The sequence below is a fragment of the Saimiri boliviensis genome, chromosome 5 (genome assembly GCF_048565385.1).
Source record: "Saimiri boliviensis isolate mSaiBol1 chromosome 5, mSaiBol1.pri, whole genome shotgun sequence".
In the NCBI taxonomy this organism is placed as follows: domain Eukaryota; kingdom Metazoa; phylum Chordata; class Mammalia; order Primates; family Cebidae; genus Saimiri; species Saimiri boliviensis.
This window is the reverse complement of record NC_133453.1, coordinates 108,417,429-108,444,293: the sequence shown is the minus strand read 5'-3', so window position 1 is coordinate 108,444,293 and position 26,865 is coordinate 108,417,429. Positions and strand designations below refer to the sequence as shown.

The following is a 26,865-nucleotide window of genomic DNA, read 5'->3' as shown; positions in this document are numbered from 1 at the left end:
CAGAATAAAAGTAAATAAACAGTAGATTAAAAAAAACAAAAAAAAAAAACTACAGACACAGCACAATCACCCCTCTATTGGGCAAACAACATGAGACAGAAATGGAGGTCTTCTCACTGAAATGGCAGGTAATACTGGGTAGCTAAGCACAAATAACTTGCTTTCTCCTTTGGATTTGTTTATACGTCACATAGTTTGTATACTGAATATTACTTTGGTAGGAAAAAAAAATTCCACAATGAATTATTAAAAAGCAAAGAAAAAGAAGAAAACCTCTAAAGTGACCTGACTTTCTCAAACCGGAAGTTCAGAGTTAAGATGATGTGGGAAAGGGAGAAATGAATTGTTTTAAGATTTTTCTAATCAAATATAGGTTTATCAGCAACATAAATCTTACTTGATTGTATAACAAGGCAATGAAACTTGGCAGGGAATAAGTTGTAAATAAATAGTACATAGCTATAACCATATTGTGACTCCTTTTACATGGAAGCATTTTCTTAATGCACGCAAAGAAAACCATACTAAAGGATATCCATGGGGAAATATTAATTTCTTTCCTGATGTTGTTAAGAAATTAAACTTAATTACAAAAGGGAAGCAAAGTAGTTTTAGTTCTCACAACAAGTTTATTGCTTTCTTCTACTTATCAAAAACTAATGACAAGCAACATCTAAAATGAGCATCAAGAGTCTTAGCTGAGGGTCACAGGAGAATCTGGATGCTGGAGGAAAATTAAGGAAGGGGAAGAGGCAACTGCCAATGGAGAGTATTCCATTGACGAACTTACCAGAAACTGGTCTCATGATATCCATTGGTTCTACTTCTTCTTTCACTTTAATTTCAGGTACAGGAGGGCCCAAGACAGAAGAGAGACTGCCACCCACAGTGGCTGATGGAGGTGGTGCAGCTGCAATGGTGGTGATAGGTGGTGTGATGGGGACTGCTCCAGGAATGGTTGAAAGGGCAACGGCTGGTTGTGACGGGGGACTGGCTGCTGCAATCATAGTTGGAATGGTCGGTGGGGGCTGCTGGGCAGTTGGAGGGACGGCAATGGTAGGCTGATCATTATTTTGATTGGATACAGTCTCCATGGACACAGTGACGGGAGTGGCCATAGACACATGGATTTCAGACTTGGGTTTGGCACTAAAACACAAAAGAAAAGCACACATAGCAAATAAGCTGCCTTCATCCACAACATCTCAGAGGATGGTTATTTGTTCAATTATTTCTGTCCAGCACAGTACAATTGATATTCTATTTCTTTTTTTTTTTTAATTTTTTAAAAATTTGGAGGTGGTCTCACTTTGTTACCCAAGCTGGAGTGCAGTGGTATGATCTTGGCTCACTGCAACCTCCTGTCTTCCAGGCTCAAGGGATACTCGCACCTCAGCCTCTTGAGTAGCTGGGACTACAGGTGTGTGCCATCACCCAGGCTAATTTATGTGTGTGATTTTTTTTCATGGAGATGGGGTTTTACCATGTTGCCCAGGCTGATCTCCAACTCCTGAGCTCAAGTGATCCGCCCACCTCGGCCTCTCAAAGTGTTGGGATTACAGATGTGAGCCACCATGCGCAGCTCTAATGCTCTATTTCTTGACTCTAAAAGTTTAATAAAGCAATTTTAAATGGAAATCAGTTTTTAAAAATATATTATATGCCCTGCTCCTACCCAAGTTTTTGTAAGCAGTAATAAAATTAACTGAGAAAATAACACATTAAACAACTCACTCAAAGTCATACTGTCATAGCACAACCAATTTTCAGAATATTAATGTACTTTTTCTCCCAGAATTCTTCAATATATATGTTGCCTTTGGAGTTATTTTTCTTTTTTGACTACAGTTGTAGTTGAGAGGGACTGAAGTTGAGCTGATTACCAATGGCCAATGCCTAATCAACCATTCCTATGTAAATGGAATTTTCATAAAAACCTGAAAAGCCTAGGTTCAGGAGCTTCTGGGATGGCTAAGCATGTGAAGGTTCCCGGAGGGTTGTGTGCCTGGAGAGGCCACGGAAGCTTCACATCCCTTCTCCCACGCTTTATGCGTCTGTTCCATTTGGCTGGTCATCTGCATCCTCTGTAACAGCCTTTATGATACATAGGTTAATGAAAGTAAAGTGTTTTCCTGAGTTCTGTGTGCTGTTTTAGCAAATTAATCAAACTTATACATGGGATCTGGCTGGTCAGAAGAACAAGTAAAACCACCTGGGGCTTGCATTTGGCGTTGAAAGTTGGGTGCAGTCTTGTGGGACGGAGCTTTCAACCAATGAGACCTGACATTACCTCCAAGTATCATAATTGAATTTCAGGGCACCTACATGGTGTCTTCTGCAAAACTGACTGCTTGGTTGTCAGGGAGAAATCCTTCCCCATTTCACACTAATCAAAGGTCACAGAAGCTTCTGTGTTGTTGTTGAGTGAGAGAAGGCAAAAACTCTTTGGTTTTTACTCCTATATTCTCAGATGAGTAACTGTATACTTGGAATTTTTAACCTGTAGAAATGAAACCATTGAGTTGGGCCTGGTGGCTCACGCCTATAAATTCCCAGCAGTCTGGGAAGCTAAGTAAGGCAGAAGGGTCACACGAGGCCAGGAGATTGAGACCCAGCCTGAGCAAAATAGTAAGACCCCATCTCTTAAAAAAAAAAATTTTTTTTAATTAGCCAGGTGCATTGGCATGCACCTGTAGTTCCAGCTACTCAGGAAGCTGAGACAGGAGAACTGCTAGTGCCCAGTAGTCTGAAGTTGCAATAAGCTATAATTGTAACATTGGTATTTCAGCCTGGGCAACAGAGGGACTAGACAGAAATTCTGGAATATAAAAGTGTAAGTGCTGAAAGGGGGGAAAAACCACTAGTCTCAACTGCATATCTAAATAGGCACATGAAAGAATCGGCTAGTCGTGGTGGCTCACGCCTATAATCCTAGTGCTTTGAGAGGCCACAGCAAGAAGATCGCTTGAGCCCAGGAGTTCGAGACCAGCCGGTTAAAATAGGGAAACCCCAACATTACACAAATTAGCTGGGCATGGTGGTGTGTGCCTGTGGTCCTAGCTACTCTGGAGGCTGAAGAGCAGGAGGACTGTTTGAGCCTGGGAGGCTGAGGCTACAGTAAGTTATGACGGCACCACTGAACTCCACCAGCTGCAACAGAGCAAGACTCTCTTTAAAAAAAAAAGAAAAATTAAAGCAAAATATTAAAACAGTCACATCTGTTTTATTACTATGATTTTCTCTATTTTCCCAGACATTTACAGATTTTCATATTGAGAAGGCTTCAAGATAAATTTGAAGATACCTAGAAAAAAAACACATGAGAGATTGTAAATAAGAGAGAAAAGATTAAAAAAAAAAAAATCAAGTAATTCCAGAAGTTCACCTGATAAATAGGATTTCCCCCCAAAAAAGGAAGAGATGGAAACAGAGTAGAAAACAAATTGTGAAAGAAATAATATATCAAGATTTCCCTGTACTGATCAACACGAGTTTTCAGACTGAAGAGACCACTGATTATCCAGCACATATAAAAACAACCAAGCCAAATTCTGCTGTCAAGTTTTTGAACATGGAGAACAAAGGTCATTAAAGCTTTCAGAAAAAAATGAACATATAAGATAAAAATCAGCTCTCAAAAATCATATCTGGGTTTCAAAAGTAAAAACAAAATGTAGAAGACAACAGAATAGTACCTTTATATGTATGCCACTTTCTCTGTCTCACATATATATGTGAGAGTGAGAAAGAGAGAGACTTTCTCACTGTGCTGCCTAGGCTGGAGTGCAGGGTACGATCATGACTCACTGCAGTCTTGAACTCCTAGACTCAGGTAGTCCTTCCGTCTCTGCCTCAGTAGCTGGGACTACAGGTGTGTGTCACTATGCTCGACCAAGTTTTGTATTTTTTGTAAAGGCAGGGTTTCGCCATATTGATCAGGCTGGCCTCAAACTCCTGGACTCAAGCGATCCACCTGCCTTGGTCTCTTGAGGTTCTGGGTAAGCCACCATACTCGGCTAATATTTTTAAAGAGCAATGTTTTCCCATCTAAAATTCTGCCTGCCATCCTATCATTTAAAAGTGAGGGTAGGAGTTGTGTTTCAGGAATGATGGAGTAGACATACTTTTTCCTATTCCTCCCACCAAGTATAGCTAAAAATCATTGAGTGTTATATACAAAGCAAGCACAACAAGCTGCCGAAAAGTGAGGAGAAAAAGACACATTGTCTAGGGAACTCAAGACCCCAGGAATGGCACGGTAGTCAGTTTCCTGGATTTGCTTTTTGCCTTGTATGTCCCAGATAGGGTGTTGGAGAAGCTGATAACCTGTAAATGCCAAAGAGCAGAGACAAAAACGAAAACAAAAACAAAAACAGGAGTCCCAAGAAAAGCCTACTCTCTCTAGCCCAAGAACCAAGAAAAAGGAGTGGCTTGGCATGATAAAAGTCCTGTAGACAATAATTGCTCTACTCCAGTGAAACACCAAAGAAACAACTGCAGCCCTGGCCAAGGCTGAGGAGAGCCTAGACTTCCCCGGCCAGGTTGTAATGAGGGGCAAGGCAATGCCCCTTCTTCCCTGCTGGGGTAATTTGAGAGGAGGTCTTCTAAAGTACAACCTATACATAAATCCAGTCTTACACATATTAACACTTAAAATGTACAATTCTAAACAGAAAATCACTCATCTTATCAAGAAACAGGAAAATCACAACTTGGTAAGACAAGATGAATGATGAAGAACTTACCTGACAAGGACTTTAAAGCAGATATCAGAAATATGTGTCAATATGCAATTACAAATTCACTTGAATGAAAAAAATAGAAATATCTTAGTAAAAAAAATCAAAGTGATAAAAACTTTGGAACCAAATGGAAATTAAAGAAATGAAAAATATAATAACTGAAATAAGATGGTCTTGCTGTGTTGGTGAGGCTTGAGTGCAGTGGCTACACACAGGCATGATCACTGACCACAACAGCCTGGTCCAGCTCTCGACCTCAAGTGATCCTCACTCCTCAGCTTCCTGAGTAGCTGGGACTACACAGGCGAGAGCCATCGAATTTGCCTTAGAAACAATGAAGCCGAAGACAGATCAGTATAATTAGCCTAATCTGAACAATATAGAGAAAACAGACTGAAGACTGTGGATAGGATAAAGATGTTTTCCGATATGCAAAGTATAAAAAACTGGTATCTTGGGCATTCTTTCACTACTGCGGAAGAGGTGCTCTTACAAATCAAGGGGGTAGGCCGGGCGCGGTGGCTCAAGCTTGTAATCCCAGCACTTTGGGAGGCCGAGGCGGGTGGATCACAAGGTCGAGAGATCGAGACCATCCTGGTCAACTTGGTGAAACCCCGTCTCTACTAAAAATACAAAAAATTAGCTGGGCATGGTGGCGTGTGCCTGTAATCCCAGCTACTCAGGAGGCTGAGGCAGGGGAATTGCCTGAACCCAGGAGGCGGAGGTTGCGGTGAGCTGAGATCGCGCCATTGCACTCCAGCCTGGGTAACAAGAGCGAAACTCCGTCTCAAAAAAAAAAAAAAAAAAAAAAAAAATCAAGGGGGTAAATCAAGAAAAAGCAAGCATACAGGCTCAGGTGACAAGGTGAAGGGAATTCAGAGCCTGGTGGAGAAAGGAGGCACCAGGAACAACAACTGGGCACCAAGTCCAGACAGGGACTAATACAGACTGGGGCAGGGAGAAGCAAGGCTTCAAGTGGGAATATGATCAAGAACAAGCACAAATGACAGAGATCTGATAGGTTTGCCTCATTTAGAGCAGTTCTGCAGGTTTGGTGGAGCGTCTGAAGATGAACTAGTGATACCTAGAAAAACCTAAACAAACATAAGCCTTATAGTACTAAATGACTTAAAAAAATTAAATTCATTTATATTGGCAATTATTGGATTTACTTTTTAAATGTTTTATATTTTCCAATATCTTATTTTCCTTATATGGTTTTTTATTATATTATATTATTTATTTATTTTTAGAGACGGGGTCTCGCTATGTTGCCCAGACTGGAGTGCAGTGGCTATTCACAGGTGTGATCCCATTACTGATAAGCACGGGAGTTTTGACCTGCTCCACTTCTGACCTGGACCAGTTCACCCCTCCTTAAGCAACCTGGTGATCCCCTGCTCATGGGAGGTTACCATATTGATGCCGAACTTAGTGTGGACACCCAACTGGCATAGTGCACTACAGCTTCAGAACTCCTGGGCTCAAGTGATCCTCCCACCTCAGCCTCCGGAGTAGCTGGGACTACAGCCACGTGCCACCACGCCCAACTCCTTAAAAGTTTTTTGCTTTGAATTAGTAATGCATTCACATGTTTCAAATGATATATCGAGAAAGCTCCCTTCTTCTAAGCCATCCACTATTACCTTCCACACAATACCACTGTATCTCAGCATTCCATTGACTCTAAGATGGCAACAATTACAAAATGAACCACTATTTTGTGTATACTTAAAAATGCAATAACTAAATTCTAGAATATTAAGATGTCATCAATTTTAAGTAATATATTGATTTTAGAGATGCTATGGTTTTAAAACCTTGTTTCTCACAATGAAATACAATAATTTTTTGTATGCACTTACAGTACTTATGCATGTAGACATAAGCAAATATAAATGTTTTTTTCTTTTCTTTTTTTTTTTGGAGACAGAGTCTGGCTTTGTCGCCGAGGCTGGAGTATAGTGGCATGATCAGAACTCACTGCAGTCTCAACCTACCAGACTCAAGCAATCCTCCCACCTCAGCCTCCCAGTAGCTGGGACCACAGGTGTGCACCACCACCTCTAACTAGTTTTTGAATTTTTTTGTATAGTTAGGGTTTTGTCATGCTGTCCAGGCTAGGCTCAAGCGATCCACCTGCCTCCGCCTCCCCAACCTCTCTAGCAGCTGAGACTACAGGGGTGGACTACCATGCCTGGCTAATTTTTTTTTTTTCCCAACTTCAGTAGAGACAAGGTCTTGCTCTGTTGCCCAGGCTGGTCTCAAACTCCTGAGCTCAAGTGATCCTCCCATCTTGGCTTCCTAAAGTGCTAGGATTACAGGTATGAGCCACTGCACCTAGCCCAAATGTTATTTTCTTACACAATCTCCCTGCTTATTTCAAAAGTGTCATAGCATATACCTCATACCTTGTTTTACTGATTCATTTGGGTTGTGTTTTTGACTTATAACCGTATTTTATTTACCCAGTCCCCTATTCGTGGTAGAGTACAAAGACCAATACAGATAACAACATTCAATGGACTAAAAAACTACAAATTTAACTGGGAATATTTGGAGGCAGAAGATGAGTGGAATGCATACATCCTACCAAGAAATGCAATGCCCAGCTACAGTGGATGAACCACATGCTGTCAGAGCCAGACTTCCCAATGTATGACATTTCCTTGCTTCTCTACGCTAAGAAATTTGGGGAACGTGAGGGTGGCATGAAAACTACAGGGTGAGAGGAGGTGCTTCTGAGCACTAGTGCTGACTGCTCAGGAGAGCTACATTTCAGAGTGGAGCTGCCCAGGAAGCAGCAAGCCAGCTGAGATCTTTCAACAGAGCTCTTCCAACTCTGGTGTGCTAGCTCTCAGCACATTGACACCTTTTTCATCTGATACGTGCGCCAGTGCATCTGAATAATAAATTACCACACATACCTGGGAAAGAAAAATGCCTCTGTAATTTTGATAAGTATTGCCAAGTTGCCCTTCCATAAGGGTTATAACAGTTAACACTCTCACCAAGAATAAAAGCACCCAATTATCCACAGCTTTTCCAATAGCATATTTCAAACTTCTGGCATTCTGCCAGTATGAAAGGTAAATGACAGTGTCTCAGTGTGCTCTCAGTTTGCTCATCTCTTGATATAAAGAAGTTGAAGGCCGGGCAGCACTGGCTCATGCCTGTAATCCCAGCACTTTGGGAGGCTGAGGCAGGTGGATCACGAGGTCAGAAGTTCGAAACCAGCCTGGCCTGGTGAAATCCCGTCAATACTAAAAATACAAAAATTAGCTGGGCATGGTAGTGTGCCTGTAGTCCCAGCTACCTGGGAGGCTGAGACAGAAGAATCACTTGAACCCAGGAGGTAGAGGTTGCAGTGAGCTGAGATTGCACCACTGCACTGCAGCCTGGGCAAGAGAGTGAGACTGCGTCTCAAAAAAGAAAAATTAATTGAGCATCATTTCACATGTTAAGGACCATTGGTACTTCTTTACCTGTGAACTAATTGTTCAAAAAGGTTGCCCATTTTTCTACTCGACTGACTTACTTATTCTTCATTTCTGACAGTTATTTATATACTACAAAGATTAGCCGTTGGATACAAGTTGGAAATATATTTTCCCAATTCATCATTTGTCTTCACTTTGCTTATTAAGTGGTTTCTTGACAAATGTAGTTTGTTTTTTAAATAATTTTTACTGAGTTAAATTTCTCTCTCTTTTTAAAGACAGAGTCTCACTCTGTCACCCAGGCTGGAGTACAGTGGCATGATCCTGGCTCACTGTAGCCTCAACCTCCCAGACTCAAGCAATCCTCCCACTTAAGGCTCCTGAGTAGCCAGCACCACACGTGTTTGCCACCATGCCTGGCTAATTTTTGTATCTTTTGTAGAGATGGATTTTCACCATGTTGCCCAAGCTAGTCTCGAACTCCTGAGTTAGAAGCAATCCGCCCACCCAAATTGCTGGGATTATAGGTGTCAGCCACAGCACCCAGCCCTGAGTCAAATTTCCCAATACTTTCTTTTTATAGATTCTGAAGTTTAAATCATAATGTGATATGATTTGGTTCTGTGTACCCACCCAAATCTCCTCTTGTAGCTCCCATGATTTCCATGTATTATGAGAGGGACCTGGTGGGAGATGACTGAATCATAGGGGAAGGTCTTTCTTATTCTGTTCTCATGATCGTGACTAAGTCTCACAAGATCTGATGGTTTTAAAAATGGGAGTTTTCTTGCACAATCTCTTTGCCTGTCACCATCCACGTAAGATGTGACTTGCTCCTCATTGCCTTCAGCCATGAGTGTGAGGCCTCCCCAGCCACATGAAATTGTGAGTTCTCCATCAAACCTCTTTCCTTCGTAAACTGCCCAGTCTTAGGTATGTCTTTATGAGCAGCATGAAAACAGACTAATACATAATAGAAAATATCCTTCCTGTTCTAAGATTATAAATAAATTTATCCATGCTTTTTTCTTTTGTTATTTGCACAGAACTAAGTAAGTTCAATGTAAAAAACTCCTTTTGAATTTTTTTATGGTTTATCTTGATTGAGTTAGTGTTGGCAGGGACTAGAAACAGGAATGACAGGAGAAAACAGAATGCCCTTTTAACCCATTTGAAAATGTTTTTTGAGAGCTGGGCATAGTGGTATATGCCTGTAGTCTCCCACTCAGGAGCCTGAGGCAGGACAATGACCTGATCTGAGGAGTTCAAGGGGTCAGTGAACTGGTCACACTACTGTACTGCAGCCTGGGTGACACAGTGAGACCTTGTCTAAAAAATAAGTAAATTTAGGCGGGCGCGGCAGCTCATGCCTGTAATCCCAGCACTTTGAGAGGCTGAGGCAGGTGGATCAGGAGTTCAAGACCAGCCTGGCCAATATAGTGAAATCCTGTCTCTACTAAAAATACAAAAATTAGTGGGTTTGGTGGCACATGCCTGTGATTCCAGCTACTCAAGAGCCTGGGACATGAGAATCACTTGAACCTGGGAGGTGGAGGTTGCAGTAAGCTGAGAACCTGCCACTGCACTCCAGCCTGGGCGACAGAATGAGACTATCTTAAAAAACTAAACAAAACAGGCCGGGTGCGGTGGCTCACACCTGTAATCCCAGCACTTTGGAAGGTTGAGGTGGGCGAATCACAAGGTCAGGAGATTGAGGCCATCCTGACCAACATGGTAAAACCCCGTCTCTTCTAAAAATACAAAAAAATTAGCTAGGTATGGTGGCACGCACCTGTAGTGCCAGCTACTTGGGATGCTGAGGCAGGATAATCGTTTAAACCTCGGAAGCAGAGGTTGCAGTGAGCCAAGATTGTGCCACTACACTCCAGTCTGGCAATAGAGTAAGACTCCATCTCAAACAAAACAAAACAAAACACAACAAACAAAAAAACCCATACTGGCTGGGAGTGGTGGCTCAGGCCTGTAATCCAAGCACTTTGGAGGCCAAGGCGGGCGGATCACCTGAGGTCGGGAGTTCAAGACCAGCCTGACCAACATGGTGAAACCCCGTCTTAAAAAAAAACAAAAAAACCCAGACTAACACTAACCCAAGTAGTCCCAGTTACCTTAGAGGCAGAGCTGGAAGGATCACTTAAGCCTGGGGAGAGTCAAGGCTGCAGTGAGCCAAGCCATGACTGTGCCAATGCACTCCAGCTTGGGTAACACACTAAGAGTTTGTCTCAATAAATGAACGAATGAATGAACGAATGAGGAGTAGAAGGCAGGCATGGTGGTGCACGCCTGTAATCCCAGCACTTTGGGAAGCCGAGGTGAGCGGATCGCTCAGGAGTTTTGAGACCAGCCTAGTTAACATGGCAAAACCCTGTCTCTACTAAAAATACAAAAATTAGCTGGGCACAGTGGCACATGCCTGTAATCCCAGACACTCAGGAGGCTAAGGCATGAGAATTGCCTGAACCAGGGAGGTGAAGGTTATAGTGAGCTGAGATCACACCACTGCACTCCAGCCTGGGAGACACAGCAAGACTGTCTCAAAAAGAAGAGAGAGAGGAAAAAAAGGTATAATTAACACACAAAATTTAATAGATCTATTTCCCCTTATTATTATTTTTTTTTAGACAGAGTTTCGCTCGTCACCCAGGCTAGAGTGCAACGGCGTGATCTCAGCTCACCGCAACCTCCGCCTCCTGGGTTCAGGCAATTCTCCTGCCTCAGCCTCCTCAGTAGCTGGGATTACAGGCATGCGCCACCATGCCCAGCTAATTTTTTGTATTTTTAGTAGAGATGGGGTTTCACCATGTTGACCAGGATGGTCTCGATCTCTTGACCTCGTGATCCACCCACCTTGGCCTCCCAAAGTGCTGGGATTACAGGTGTGAGCCACCGCGCCCAGCCGTATTTCCCCTTATTATTATATGCTATTTGTTGTCTGCTAGAACTGATGAGGTCTGAAAAATGTGAATTAAAGCCTTTTTGCTTCTATGCTGCTTTTTGAAACCCTCCTCATACTTCTTATAAATTCTGCTTTATGAATCTTGATGCTATATTATTTGGTATATGGATATTCTTAACTGTTAAAACTTCACTGTAAATTAGATCCTTCAGCCTTATAAAGGACTCTCTGTGTTTTGCATTTAAGCTGAATTCCACCTTTTTCTGATAAGATTTCAATTTGTTTACCTTTGCTTGATAAATCATTTGAAAAAATATTTGTGTGTGTGATTTGAGTCCTCAGATGACATCTTTTTTCAGTGGTATTTTAACGTTGGTTTCCGTGGGATTACAATCAACAGTCTACATTCATACCAATGTAGTTTGCATTGATACCAAGTTAACTTCAATAACATACAAAATGTGAAAGGATAGAAAAAGATATTTCATAAAAATGGTAACTGAAAGAAAGCTGGGGGCCTGTATCAGTATTAGAGAAAATGGATGTTAAATCAAAAACAAAAGACAAAAGACAGACTAAATTAATAAAAGATTCATCGAGAAGACCAGGCCAGGTGTGGTGGCTCACACCTGTAATCCCAGCACTTTGGGAGGTTGAGGCAGGTGGATCACAAGGTCAGGAGATCGAGATCATCCTGGCCAACATGGTGAAACCCCGTCGCTACTGAAAATACAAAAATTAGTTGGGCTTGGTGGTGTGTACCTGTAATCTCAGCTACTCTGAAAGCTGAGGCAGGACAATTCCATGAACCCAGAAGGCAAAGGTTGCAGTGAGCCGAGATGGCGCCATTGCACTCCAGCCTGGTGACAGAGCAAGACTCTGTCTCAAAAAAAAAAAGAGAGAGAGAGGGCCGGGCGCGGTGGCTCAAGCCTGTAATCCCAGCACTTTGGGAGGCCAAGGCGGGTGGATCACGAGGTCAAGAGATTGAGACCATCCTGGTCAACGTGGTGAAACCCCGTCTCTACTAAAAAATCAAAAAAAAAATTAGCTGGGCATGGTGGCGTGTGTCTGTAATCCCAGCTACTCAGGAGGCTGAGGCAGGAGAATTGCCTGAACCCAGGAAGCGGAGGTTGCGGTGAGCCGAGATGGCGCCCTTGCACTCTAGCCTGGGTAACAATCGAAACTCCGTCTCAAAAAAAAAAAAAAAAAAAAAAAAAGAGAGAGAGAGAGAAGACCAAAGGACTGGGAGAAATAATCAAAGGGCATAATGTTTCAGTTAAGCAAAATGAAGAAGTTCTAGAGCTCTGCTGTGTGACACTGTGCCTACACTGAACAATAATATACATTTAAATTTTTTCCTGCCAGGGCAGATCTCATGTTAAGTGTTCATACCACAATAAAGAGAAAAAGATACAGCAATTATAAACCTTCACACATCAAAGAATGGGGCCCCATATAACAGAATATAGGAAGGAGACTTTGACAGAATTAAAGGGAGAGACAGAGAGGACAATGAGAATAGCTGGAGATTTCAGTACCACGCTTTCAATAATGGTTGGAACATCCAGACAGAAACTCAGCAAGGACACAGAGGACTTGAACACTAAACAAACTAGGCCTAACAGACATATGGAATACACCCAACAACAGCAGACTGTACATTCTTCTCAACGGCACATGGGACATTCTCTAGGGTAGACCATACATTAGGTCAAAATTCAAATTTCAAAAAATTACAAAGACTGAACCCACACATAGGATATTTCCTAAATATAATATGAGAAGGAAAACGGGAGAATTCACAATGGCATGTGACATTTCTTCCCTGAGTCAGATAATGGTTTTGAATATATGCAGAACACTTCTTAAACTTTTGGCATCTTCATAATGTAACAGCTATAGTAAACCAATTTTTTTTTTTTTTTGAGATGGAGTTTTACTCTTGTTGCCCAGGCTGGAGTGCTATGGCACCATCTTGGCTCACTGCTGCCTCTGCTTCCTGGGGTTCAAGTGATTCTCCTGCCTCAGCCTCCCAGTAGCTGGGATTATAGGCACCCACCACCACATCTGGCTAATTTTTTCTATTTTAGTACAGACAGGGTTTTGTCATGTTAGCCAGGCTGGTCTCAAACTCCTGGCCTCAGGTGACCCACCCACCTCGGCCTCCCAAAGTGCTGAGATTACAGGTGTGAGCCACCGTGCCCAGCCTTTCTTTTTCTTTAAAGACAGGGTCTCGGGAGGCGGAGGCTGCATTGAACAGAGATCACACTACTGCACTCCAGCCTGGGAGACAAGAGCGAAACTCTCTCAAACACAAAAAAAAGATGGGGTCTCACTCTGTTACCCAGGCTCCTGGAGTGCGGTGGCATGATCTGGGCTCACTGCAGAGATCCGCCTCCCAGGCTCAAGCAATTCTCCCACCTCTCACGTAGCTGGGACAACAGGTGCACCACCACACCTAGCTACTTTTTTGTATTTTTAGTACAGACAAGGTTATGTCTGTTGGCCAGGCTAGTCTCAAACTCCTGACCTCAAGTAATCTGCCTGCCTCAGCCTTCCAAAGTCCTGAAATTGTAGGCATGAGCCACCACGCATGACCTGACAAGCAACTTCAAGTTCCGTATGACTAATGTTTTCTCCATTACTTTCTTATGTCTAGATCAGGTGTTGATAAACTATATCCCAGCCCAACATCAGTTTTTTTTTCATTGAAAACTTTACTTGAAAAAATAAAATTTCAAATATTCAGGTGAGACACAAACCCAATGTTCTTGCTTTGAGGCCTATGAATTAACATGGGACACTCTGTGTGGTGGGACAGTTCCACTGACAGTTCGAGTTCCCGAGGTAACAGTTCTCAGTTACCTTGGGAACCCCAGCTACTTGGGACTTGGGTCGCAAAGCCACGATGGTAGTTTTGTCTTGCTGGGAAGCCAGCTGAGGGCCTGCCAGGGCTGGAGGACCAGCTCTTCCAGGCAGGGCTCAGGGCCTCTCCCAGAAAAAAGAAGCTTTGAAGTGAAAAGGCAACGAGGGGCCAGTGGGCTCCCCGCGATGGGTCCTTTGGAGGTAGATTTGCTCCCCACCATGCATGCAGGGCTAAGACCCCCAAATGAGCCAAGAAGTCCATGCCCTTGGAAGGGCTACAGCTTGTTCAGGCCATGAGCCAGGATGTACGGTGGACGGTTCTCCAAATAAAAAAGCTCCAAGGGTTTGTCTACACTGCTTATCTGCTGGGGCTGTGAGTGGTGAGATGGTGGCCTGCCTAGGGCTCCTGGTGCTGGGCTCGGGAAGAGTCACTCATTGCAAAGGGCAGGCAAGTGAACCAGGGCCACCTCTGTCCCCAACCTGTGGGAGGAGTGGGACCCTAGCCCCTGAGAAGGGCAAGAATAAGCCTTTGAGAGTGTCACAGGAGTCCTCCAAGAGTGATGGGTTTTCAGTCATCAGCCACAATAGAGAGAGCCCAGAGCTGAGTTTGGCCTCATTCTCCCATTCCTGCTGCTTGTCTAAGTGGCCTGGCTGGTCAAGCTGCTGGGTCAGGTCTCCAAAGGTCTTGTGCATTTCCGAGTAGTACACCACCTGCGCTCAGATGAAGGACTCGAAGCTGGGCTGGAAGTAGTCGAGGCGGCTGCCGTAGAAGCACGGCATCTCCTCCAGCAGCTGCCTGTTCTTGGCTTCAAAGTCCTCCCACACAGGCCGCAGCTCCTCTCGCGCCTGGTGGAGCTCGGCCAGCACTGGCCCCATCTTTTCCTTGTACTTCTCCACCTTGGCCTGCAGCCTCCTGCGGTCCTGCAAGGCCTGTTCCCGCTGTTTCACGGCCATGTTGAGGCTGGGAAAGATGCTGCCGAACTTTTTTAAGGGCTCAATCACAGTCTTCTGGATCTGGTTCACCTTTTCCTGGTTGAAGGCATCCATCTGCTTCATGACGGTATCCAGGGTTGTCACCATGTTCAGAAGGTCCTGGTCTTGCTCACAGAGGGGATTTGAGAGTAAGTCCAAGGATATCTTCACAGCAGATTTTGACATGGCAGGGCATGGTGGTGGTGGTGGCAGCTCCCAGGGAAGGAATGTCTTCCTTTTGTGATCAGTGCTTGGTAGGAAAGCTGTGTGTTTACACATCAGTAACTGGCTGAGGCTTAGGAGCTCCTGATTTTTCCTGACAGTGCTCTCCATGATGTGTGATTATATCCATCCTCTTGGATCTCTTGCAGGTCTTCCTCCTAGAACGTAAGCTCCTATCCTGCCTTGCTGTTGACTATCTAGCGCTGAGAGTGCCTGGCACATGTGGGTTCTCAGTCAGTATCCAGGTTGGCGTCGATGCTCTTCTTCATGTCTTTCTGTAGCCTTCAGGGTCTGCTCTTCTAGCCTCATCCTTCTGAGGTTGACACTCACTGCTGGAGTTTTCCATACTCCCTTTCAAAGTCGCTCTCCACTGTTTTGGGCACAATCTGTTTTTTGGGCTGCCCAATCTTAAAAGGAATCTAGCTCATGGTCCCAAACCTGGGCCTGCCGCCGGGGTTCCCAGCCACAGCTCGTTCCTCTCCCAACATAGTTTTGTAGATGAAGTCTTTTAGATAGCAGCACCGACATGAGGACTCATGATAGAGACTACACGACTCACAAAACCTAAAATAACTATCTATTTTTTCCCTTACTGAAAAAGATTATCAATCTCTGCTTAGATGATCAACGAAACAGTAAACAAAGTGCTATTGATGATTTCTGTGGAACAAGTGCTCTAACCAGGGCCAATTTCAAGGTGCCAATGCTAAATCAGTCAGGGTGGAGTGGGCTGGGAGTGCAGGGGGGGAACGTGAAACAACACACCATTCTATATAATTATTCCATAGGAAGGGTGAAATGTAGCTGAATAATTAGCAAGTGCTGAGTTTTAAATATTTACTATATTTAAATTATGAGTTTTTACACAGTAATATAATTTTTTCAATGGCTATATTTAACGCCTGCCTCATAAAATTCCTGATACTGTATCAATCTCTTTTGAGTTAGTACAAGTCAAGTTCAGCATGCCTTTACTTCATGTTTCATTTCTACTTTCCTGAATCACTCTGTGGTTGGTGTGCCTCTGTATACAAGGCAGAGGTGGGGGTTCTGCTTTGCTATGCAATCTGGAATCAAGGGAGTTAAGGCCTGAGCTACTACAACAAATCATCACAAACTGTGTGGCTTCAACTGAAGTAGCCTGTCTCACAGTTCTGGAGGCCAGGAGTCTGAGATCAAAGCATCATCAGGGCTAGTTCTTTCTGTGGGCTGTGAAGAACAGATTATTCCATGCCTCCTCTCCCAGCTTCTGGTGGCTTTGCTAGAAATCTTTTGTTCCTTGGCACCTTCCCAATCTCTATCTTCATGTTCACATAATATTGTACATGTCTATGTCCTAATTTCCTCTTTTTCTAAGAATACTAGTCATGGGTCAGGTACGGTGGCCAACGCCTGTAATCCCAGCACTTTCGGAGGCCAAGGCAAGAGGATCACTTGAAGCCAGGAGTTTGAGACCAGCCTGGGCCATATAGCAAGACCTCGTCTTTACTAAAAAAATTTTTTTAATTAGTTGGGCATGGTGATGCATGCCTAGAGTCTCAGGTACTTGGGAGGCTGAGGTGGGAGGATCACTTGAACCCAGATCACACCACTTACTATACTCCAGCTTGGGTAACAGAGCCAGACCCTGTCTCCAAAAAAAAAAACAAAAAAAAAAAAAACAAAAAAAAAACCAATACCAGTCATATTGAATTGAGAATTCCCCCTACTCCAGTAGGGCTTCACCTTGACTATATCTGCAATGACCCTATTTCCAAATAAGGCTGCATTCTGAGGAACTGGGAGTTAAGACTTCACCATGACTTTTGGGGACACAATTTAACCCACAATGAAGCCACTGACATGTATTATGATGCATGCTTGATCTTACTTCTCTCTTATAGTATGTTCTATATGGTTTACCTTTATCTTTGTGTCTCTCTTAAAAAAAAATTTTTTTTTTTTAGACAGGTTCTTATTCTGTCACCCAGGCTGGAGTCGAGTGACATGAACACAGCTCACTGCAAACTTAACCTGGCAGGCTTATGCAGTCCCCCTGCCTCAGCCTCCTGTGTAGCTGGGACTATAGGCCCACACCACCACATCTGGCCAATTTACATATTTTTTGTAGAGCTGGGGTTTCACCGTATTGCCCAGGCTGGTCTCGAACTCCTGGGCTTCAGCCATCTGCTGACCTCAGCCTCCTAAGGTGCTGGGATGACAGGTATGCGCCACCACACATGACTATCTTTCTCTTTTATTTTATTCACTTTTTCATTTCTATCTTCTGCAGCCAATATTGTCTTGTGTAGTTTTAATTTTATCTTCCTTCTGTAGTGTCTTCATTAGTTCTCTACTGAGTCCTGTCAACTCCTGTGTCATCACTTTATGTTTTGCCATTTACTCCAGGAGTCTTTTGTATTTGATCTTCTTGTTTTCCTTCACAGAGATGGTTATTTTGTTATGTTTAAATTCATGGTGGTATGTTTCATTATAAATTTCATTTGTCCCGTCAACATTTTTTGGTCAGTGTCTTAGGGAACAGATTAGTATAGTTTGTTGCTCCTTTCCTACATTTTAATTTAATTACCTTCATTTTAATCCTTTTCTGTTACTCATCAGTGAATGGAGTTGGGCTCTTTCTAAAATAGCCATTTATATGAGATTCCTTTTACTTGAGTGTGGGCATGTGGTGAGTTCATTCTCCCAGCTAGTTATTTCTTCACAATCCAAATGCTCTCTTCTTTCAGGTGCCACAGATTGACTACTGCAAATAAGGCCAGTCTGAGTGCCTGTGTGGGCCCTACCTCCACAACTTCTCAGAAGCACAGCAAATCCAAGAAAGATTCTAAAAAATTAGGCCCTGCTCACCCTATGTCTGCACCTGTTGTTGCTCCCAGGAAGACTTTTGTACTTCATGGAATGCTCTTCACCTTCAGGAACAACAGTTGAAAACTAAGTCCATATAAGTCTTTGTTTTGAAAACAAAAACAAAAACAGACCAGGTGCAGTGGCTCATGCCTGTAGTCCCAACATTTTGGGAGACCAAAGTGGGAAGATGAGTTGAAGCCAAGAGTTCAAGACCAACCTGGGCTACATAGTGAGACTCTCATCTCTACAAAAATAGTATGAAAATTAGCTGAGCAGGCCGGGCATGGCGGCTTATGCCTATAATCCCAGCATTTTGGGAGGCCAAGGTGGGTGGATGACTTGAGGTCAGGAGTTTGAGACCTGATTGGCTAACACGGTAAAACGTTGTTTCTACTAAAAACACAAAAATTAGCTGGGCATGGTGGTGGGTGACTTTAATCCCAGTTACTTGGGAGGCTGAGGCAAGAGAATCACCTGAGCCTGGGAGGTAGAAGTTGCCATGAGCCAAGATGGTGCCAGTGTACTCCAGCTTGGGCAACAGAGTGAGACTGTCTCAAAACAAACAAACAAAAAAATGGCGGGGCGTGGTGGCTCACGCCTGTAATCCCAACACTTTGGGAGGCTTAGGTGGATCACCTGAGGTCAAGAGTTTGAGACCAGCCTGACCAACATGGGGAAACCCTGCTTCTACTAAAAACACAAAAAATTAGCTGAGTGTGGTGACGGGCACCTGTAATCCCAGCTACTTGGGAGGCTGAGGCAGAAGAATTGCTTGAACCCAGGAGGCGGAAGTCGCAGCGAGCCTACATCATGCCATTGCACTCTAGCCAGGGTGACACAGCTAACAGTTCCTTTTCTATGTTTAGATACACAAATATGAACCACTGTGTTACCACTGCCTACAGAATTCAGTATAGTCCTGTACAAGATTTCAGCCTAGGAGCAATAGATTGTACCATATAGCCTAGGTATGCAGTAGGCCATCCCATCCTGGTTTGTACAAGGATGCTCTGATTATGTTCATACAACAGTGCAATTGCCTACTGATGTATCTCTCAGAATGCATCCCCATGGTTATGCAGCTAGCTCTACAGTCCCCATATCACCATGTAACTAACAGATGCATATCATGATCAGTAACTAATCACATCACTTCTTTTGAAGTCTGGTAATGATCAATCACTGAACATCGTCTGCATAAACAGATCATGAAGACAACAAAGCATGTAGTTGTGTTGCTCTGGCTTCTTAGTGATAAACCAATTTGAAATTTTAAGAAAATGGAAGACTGAATATGAGAATGAGTCAATGAGGATGAAATGCAACAAAAGACCAAAAAGGGGCAAGGCCAGAAGTGAAATAGTTTGTGATTTGAAGATTTCAAAATGGTCCAGCAAAGACAAGAAAGACTAAGACCCAGACTTGTAAAAAGCTGTGGTACGGACCATACTGAAAAAGTCCAGTGAATAGAAAAAGGAAGGTCAAGTAGCTTTAATATCATCTTTCAGTTGAAACTGTACTAGGAAAGCCACTTATGACACAAACAGTGTTTATTTCTATTTTGGATTCAAGATAGTAATAACCAAAAAAAGATTACAATCATTCAAAACTGAAGTGTTGAAGTTAGTTTCCACACTGAAAGAAAATGGTAATTAGGGAAATGAATTACTGCCAATGAAGGCTGGTTTCAGCACTTCAGAAGTCAGTATGACTATGAATAGTGCTGAGTGAATCAGCAAACTGCCATCACAGAGAGAGATGGTGCTATAAAGTGTGTACCCAGAGTCCAAGAAGAAGTGAAGGCCAAGTGGTTTTGAGGAAAAGGATGAAGAGGTCTCAAAAGTCACACTGGCAGAAACCTTCACATTTAACGAAGTCTTGGAGATGTTCCACAACACTGAAGGGCAAAGGGTAAAACCGTGGAAGTAGACCTCAACTTAAAGAGTGTGACAATTCGCCAAGGCTTAGAGGAATTCTCCCTCTGTACTTTAAGTTAGACAATAAGAAAAAGGAAGCACTCTTCCAACCACTCTTGTGTTTCTAATGCTTTAAATGATACTGTATTAAGTAAATATTCGTTTCACTTTTTTAAATTTCATTTTTTAAATTCATTTTTTCATTTTCCCATATGTTACAACCTACAGAAAGAAAGGTTTTAGGATTTTCACAAAAGTTTTTAAAAGTCACAGAATAACTGTAACCTTTCCATTAACTACCAAGATCATTTTGCAGCTTCATTTTATATGGTCATTTTTATGTTTTTTATGTTATCGCGCTAATGTGCAAAGTGACAGGTCTAAGTTCCCTTATGAAAGCCTTGGTTCTTCTTTCCTCTGCCTGACACATTCCAGCATCAAGGAACAAATGGCTTATTCTCTCATGCTCTTCTCAGAGAAGGCTTTGTCTGTAAATTACCAACTCTTCCTCTCATTACTTTTTATTCCCTTTACACTGTCTCTCTTTCTTCCTACATTTATTATTTCTTCATATCCACTAGAAAGTAAACTGAAAGGGAATGGACACACTACATCTATTTTTGTGACTGCTCTATATCCCCACATCCTAAAATAATACCTGGCACAAACAAGGCTTTCATAATTTTTTTTTCTCAAATGCAGTTTTATAAAAAAGTAGATCTAAATATACTAACATGGTAAACTCTTACTGATAAGTAAAAAATGCAAAACATAAAACAATATAATCAGTAAGATCTCTTTTAAGAATCTACCAATTGGGACCAAGAGAGGTGGCTCACGCCTATAATCCCAACACTCTAGGAGGCCGAGCCAGGAGAATCAAGAGGTCACGAGATTGACACCATCCTGGCCAACATGGTGAAACTGTCTCTACTAAAAATACACAAATTAGCTGGCGTGGTTATGTGCCCTGTAGTCCCAGCTACTCAGGAGGCTGAGGCAGGAGAATCGCTTGAACCCAGAGGTGGAGGCTGTAGTGAGCTAAGATTATGTCACTGCACTCCAGCCTGGTGACAGAGCGAGACTCCTTCACAAAAAAACAAAAAACAAACAAAATCTATCAATTGACGTGTAAAGATACTTATCAAAACTGTTATCTTGACCACAGAGGAAGTCTACAGGAAAAAACAAACAAAACCCCAAAACTGTCACCAGTCATCATTATTTTAGGAAGTGGGACTGGCAATGTGGATGGACAATGAGACAATAATTTTCACTTTATACATTAAGTATTTTTATATTATCTAATTACTTTTTCCAATATAATATTACTTGTAGAATTAAGAAGAGAAAGAACAAAGGAAAAGCAGGCACTAAATATTGTCATAAGGTCAGGAATGGTGGCTTATGCTTGTAATCCTAGCACTTTGGGAGGCTGAGGCAGGCAAATCACCTGAGGTGAGGAGTCTGAGACAGCCTGGCCAAGATGGCAAAATTCTGTCCCTACTAAAAATACAAAAGAAACAAACAGACAAACAAAAAATAAAAAAAAAAGGGGGCATGGTAGCACACGCCTGTAATCCCAGCTACTCCAGAGGCTGGGGCAGGAGAATCACTTGAACATGAAAGGCAGAGGTTGCAGTGAGCTGAGATCATGCCACTGCACTCCAGGCTGGGCAACAGAGCAAGACTTTGTCTCAAAAACAGAAAAAACAAAAATAAATACCTTCACGATGTCATTTTTGAATGCCATAGCAACTGAGTGTTTGCTGTAAGACACATAAAAAGTGTTTTAAATGTATCATTTTGTTTAAATACACAAAACTTCTATGAGGTAGATGTTATAAGAATGCCCACTTTATAAATCAGGCAATGGGAATCAGAGAGGTTGAAAAACACATTCAGGTCATGCCACTAGAAAGTCCATGTAAGTTGGAAGTGGTGGCACACACCTATAATCCCAGCTACTCAGGAGGTTGAGGCAAATCCCTCAAGTCCAGGAGTTCAAGGCTGTTGGTGTTATGATGTTCTATGATGACAGCTGAGAATAGCCACTGCACTCTAGCCTGGGCAACATAACATAGCAACACTAAGTCATGCATGCTTATTACTCTCCCCACTGCAACGCTGTGTGGTTAAAAGCAAGAGTGGTAAGAACACTTAGGTGCTCACCCTGCAGGCCTAGGTGATCCAGATGTACTCCGCATAGAGCTTTCCACTCGAGGACTAGCAACATCAGGAGGCTGGGGAGGAATGAGGGTTTTCCGAACTGCCATTCTGAAAGAGATAAGAGAAAACCTGGAAAATGGCAGTCCAAGGGCATTAAAGGATAAAAAATACAAGATATATATTTGCCAGATATACCTAGGACAAAATAAAAGCCCTACACTGACTAAGTTTTTTTTGTTTTTGAGATGGAGTTTCACTCTTGTTACCCAGGCTGGAGTGCAATGGCGTGATCTCGGCTCACCGCAATCTCCGCCTCCTGGGTTCAGGCAATTCTCCTGCCTCAGCCTCCTGAGTAGCTGGGATTATAGGCACACACCACCATGCCCTGCTAATTTTTTTTGTATTTTTAGTAGAGATGGGGTTTCACCATGTTGACCAGGATGGTCTCGATCTCTTGACCTCATGATCTACCCGCCTCGGCCTCCCAAAGTGCTGGGATGACAGGCGTGAGCCACCGCGCCCAGCCGAGTATTTTTAAAATGGATTTTTACTTTCTCAGATACCACAGATACATTACCAAAAAAAGCCAAATAGTGCCAAAAATCTTTATAAAAAAAAAAAAAAAAAAAAAAAAGAGCAGGTCCCTTCCTCATTTCTGCTCATTTCCTGTCAGGCTCCCTCCAGAAAGCAACCATTAGGACTCTTAGCCACTGCTTCTAGCATGCCACATCTCCTTTCTACTTAATGTTATTAACAATAAAATCCACATTAAGTGTTCACAATCATTATTACACCTATGGTGTTTATAAAGACTTGGAAGCCAAGTGAAAAAACCTGATCCAAGAAGAGTCGGAGATCTATTGTGTTGTGCAGCAGAGAGGCCATGTAAGGCTCTGCTAGATAGTTAACCATCAGGTTAGCACTATGAAGATATGAGCAATCTTGACATGTTCAGTTTTGGTAGAGTGGTAGGAACAAATACCAGTTGAGAGCATGTTTGAGAGAAAATAACTAGTCAAGAATATACCACTTTGCAACACTTAATCACTAATGGATCTGGGTACTGATCATCAGAGCCACTAACATCTCAAAAAGGGTGGACATCAGACATCATGTGTCTTCTGGTAAGAGACTCAATCACCAAATTATGAAGCAGTCTTGCCACAGAAGCAATAAGAGAAAAATCAGACCAAACCTTTAGAGTCAAGTAACAACTTACAGAAAATGTGAAGGACAGAACAAGTGAAATTACACTATGGGTGCAGTCAGTTGAACTAAGGTCTTTAAGAAGATATATGTAAGCCCAATCTCCAGTCATTGATTGAACCTCACTTGAAAAAACAGCCTTTGCAAATCTCAAAATAAGAGATCCTTGATTACATTTGGATGTAGAGCTCTGGATGTAGAGTTTAAAATCCAGTGACAAGTATCCTAGTAACAGAAAGGGAAGGGAGCTTTGAGACACAGGTACCAGGGCAAGGCCATGTGGTGACGGAGGCAGAGATTGGGGTGCTGTGCCTGCAAGCAAAGGAACACAAGGGTCAACAGCAGCCACTGGCAGCCAGCACGATGAGATTCTCCTGAGAACCTCCAGGAGGAACCGACCCTGATGATGCCTTCATTTCAGATTTCTAGCTACTGGAACTATAAGATAATATATGTCTGTTGCCTTAAGCCAGAAGATTTATGGTAGTTTGTTACAGAAGCCCTAGGAAATGAATACATTGGGATGCCATCAACAAAATCCAGAGGAGGTGTGGTCCAGAAGACCAAGTTTCTTCAACAAATAAGCTGCAGGAAAAAAAAGAGATAGAGGAAACCTCGATAATAAAGTGACTTTAAAAGTCATATTAACTGGCCGGGCGTGGTGGCTCAAGCCTGTAATCCCAGCACTTTGGGAGGCCGAGGCGGGTGGATCACGAGGTCGAGAGATCGAGACCATCCTGGTCAACATGGTGAAACCCTGTCTCTACTAAAAATACAAAAAATTAGCTGGGTATGGTGGCACATGCCTGTAATCCCAGCTACTCAGGAGGTTGAGGCAGGAGAATTGCCTGAACCTGGGAGGTGGAGGTTGTGGTGAGCCGAGATCACCCCATTGCACTCCAGCCTGGGTAACAAGAGCGAAACTCCGTCTCCAAAAAAAAAAAAAAGCCATATTAACTAATTACAATGTATGCATCTTATCAGAATAAATAATACTCAATATACCAAATAAATAGTTCTTTCAAATAAATATTATTTTAAATAATATAAGAAAATGCCTGGGTGTGGTGGCTCATGCCTAAAATCCCAGCTACTCGGGAGGCTGAGGCAAGAGACTTGCTTGAACCGGGGAGGCGAAGGTTGCAGTGAGGCAAGATCACGCCACTGCACTCCAGCCCACGGAACAGTGAGAGACTGTCTCAAAAACAAACAAAAAAACCAAATTGTGTGACATTTCAGACCACTGGAAACCTAAGCAATGACTGGCTATTTGATATTAAGGGGTTACTGGTTTTTTAATGTTATGTATCTCTCCATAGGAACATGCTGAAATACATACAAATGAAATGACATGGTATCTAGGAAATCGCTTTAAAATATGATAGGAGGGGTTAGCTAAGCATACAGGTGAAGCAAAATTGGCCAAGAGCTGTTAAGCTGAGAACTGAATTTCGGCGACAGGCAAATACTCAAATTTTTTCTTTTCTTTTTTTGAGAAAGAGTCTCTCTCACTCTGTTGCCCCGGCTAAAATGCAGTGGCGCGATCCCAGCTCAAGCGATTCTCCCACCTGTCTCCCAGGGAGCTGGGATTACAGGCACCTGCCACCACACCCTAGCTAATTTTTGTATTTTTAGTAAAGACGGGGTTTCACCATGTTGGCCAGGCCGGTCTCGATCTCCTGATCTCAGATAATCACTCCGCCTCAGCCTCCCAAGGGGCTGAGATTACAGGTTGAGCCACCGCACCCGGCCACAAAATTTTCTCATGTTTAAAACTAAGGATGAAAGTTAAAAAGGAAGATCAACTGCACTGCTGCCACCCCACTTGCCGTCCACACTGGCCAAAAAGTAACCAAACCAAAAATATATTTTAAAAAAGACAGAACCCAATGAGAAACATCACTACAAACCAACAGAATGACCAAACTCACAAAGACTGCCCAGAACAAGTGCTGAGGTGTTGGTGAGGACGAAATAATGATTACTCCTGGTGAAACAATGATTACTCCTGATGAGAGTGTAAATGGGTAAAACCACGAAGAAAACCAAACCTATGAAAGTTTAAAATAAGCACACCCTATGACATAGCAAATCCCTCGGTATTTAACAGAAATGCGCTCATGCATGAATCAAAAGTCATGCACAAAAATGTTCACGGTATCATTACAGGCAAAACATGGAAGCAACCCAAAACATGGATAAACAAACCATGGTACTGCCATATATGGTATTTTACACAACAATAAAAAAATTATAATCAAGGCCAGGTGCTCACGCCTGTAATTCTAGCACTTTGGGAGGCTGAACTGGGAGGAATGCTTGAGCCCAGGAGTTCAAGACCAGCTGGGGCAATCCCATCTCTATTAAAAATACAAAAACTAAGGTGGGAGGATCACCTGAGCCTGGGGAGGTAAATGCTGCAGGAATCTGTGAGCATGCCACTATACTCCAACCTGGGCAGAATGGATCCCATCTCAAAAAAAAAGTACAATCACATGCAATAATGCAGATGAATTACATAAAACCAAGTTATGAAAGTCAGACTCACACACACAAAAATGCACAATATATGATTCTATCTATCCATTGGTTAATCACCTTTGGGAAAAGATGTTGGTAACATTGTTTCTTGACTTATATTGTGGTTGGCTACTGTTTATTTTGAGACTATACATCCATATCTGTGACATTTTTTATATACTTCAATAAAAATGATGAAAAGGAGACTGACAGAAGACCTGGACACAGCAAATGCAATTTGTTTTTACAAATTAGAGGGAAAAAAAATTTAGGTTGGTAGATGGTAGAGCAAAGTGAGCTCAACAGAAGGATACTGTAGACAGAAGAAATGACAGCATGTTTTTATACTGTTTATGTGAATGATCTACTAACAAGAAAAAGCTGAGGCTTTGTGGGGGAGGAAGAACTAGAGCATCATTCCTGAATAGGCAAGAAAGGAGACAAGGCACTTTGGAGAGGAGCCCAGAGAGCTTGTCTAGAGGAACAGACAGGAGGCAGGACACGGGGTACTGCCACTGTAAGTATTATAGATGTGATAGCTGCAGACTGTGGAAGTTGTCTTTTGATTGTTTTCTTTTTTTTCAAAAAAGAAGCAAGTCTGTTGACTAACAGTGAAGACAGAAGAGGCCTGGGAGTTTTGAGAGAAGGAAATGTAAATCAGTTATCTGGAGGGGTGTAGGAGAGGATACTCTGATGGTCTGCTGTAAGATCCTAATGCGTCTGTGAGGCTAAGCAAGACCAGTTGGCAAGATGGCTTTCTCTGCCACAATCTGCTGTACATGTGCCAGCACAAATGAAGCAGAAAGTTGGATTTAAGTCTGATTTTGACAAAGCAAAGTGGGGAAGGAGGGTAAGGAAATGACTGCAAGTGACCACAGACTCTGAATCGGGAAGAGCAGAGAAAGAGACCATGAGAAGCAGTGAGGAACATGAAAAGGTTGATCAAGGGACTGCAGGCTGCTGGGGGTCCCCTCTGGAGCTGGAGTTCCGCTGGGAGGGAGGTGGGAAGAAAGAAGGTGGGCTAGGGGCATGGGAGCACAAAGACAAGT

At 42.8% G+C, this 26,865-nt stretch overlaps 1 protein-coding gene and 1 pseudogene across 16 annotated transcripts in view; both read right to left on the bottom strand.

The window, feature by feature from the left end:
• The window catches only part of SAP130 (Sin3A associated protein 130), a 90,428-nt gene that overhangs the window by 15,105 nt on the left and 48,458 nt on the right, over positions 1-26,865 (bottom strand). For 11 of the 16 annotated variants that reach the window (XM_039480001.2, XM_039480003.2, XM_039480004.2 and 8 more), the window contains exons 15-16: positions 22,094-22,198; positions 791-1,149 (exon numbers count right to left, since the gene is read on the bottom strand). In XM_039480001.2, the coding sequence (XP_039335935.1) occupies positions 791-1,149; positions 22,094-22,198 (464 nt within the window). The remainder of the gene's footprint in view (positions 1-790; positions 1,150-22,093; positions 22,199-26,865) is intronic. The other 5 variants (XM_039480006.2, XM_039480007.2, XM_010342226.3 and 2 more) reach the window with 1 other exon arrangement.
• LOC141584628 (bridging integrator 3 pseudogene) lies at positions 1,157-21,946 on the bottom strand (annotated as a pseudogene).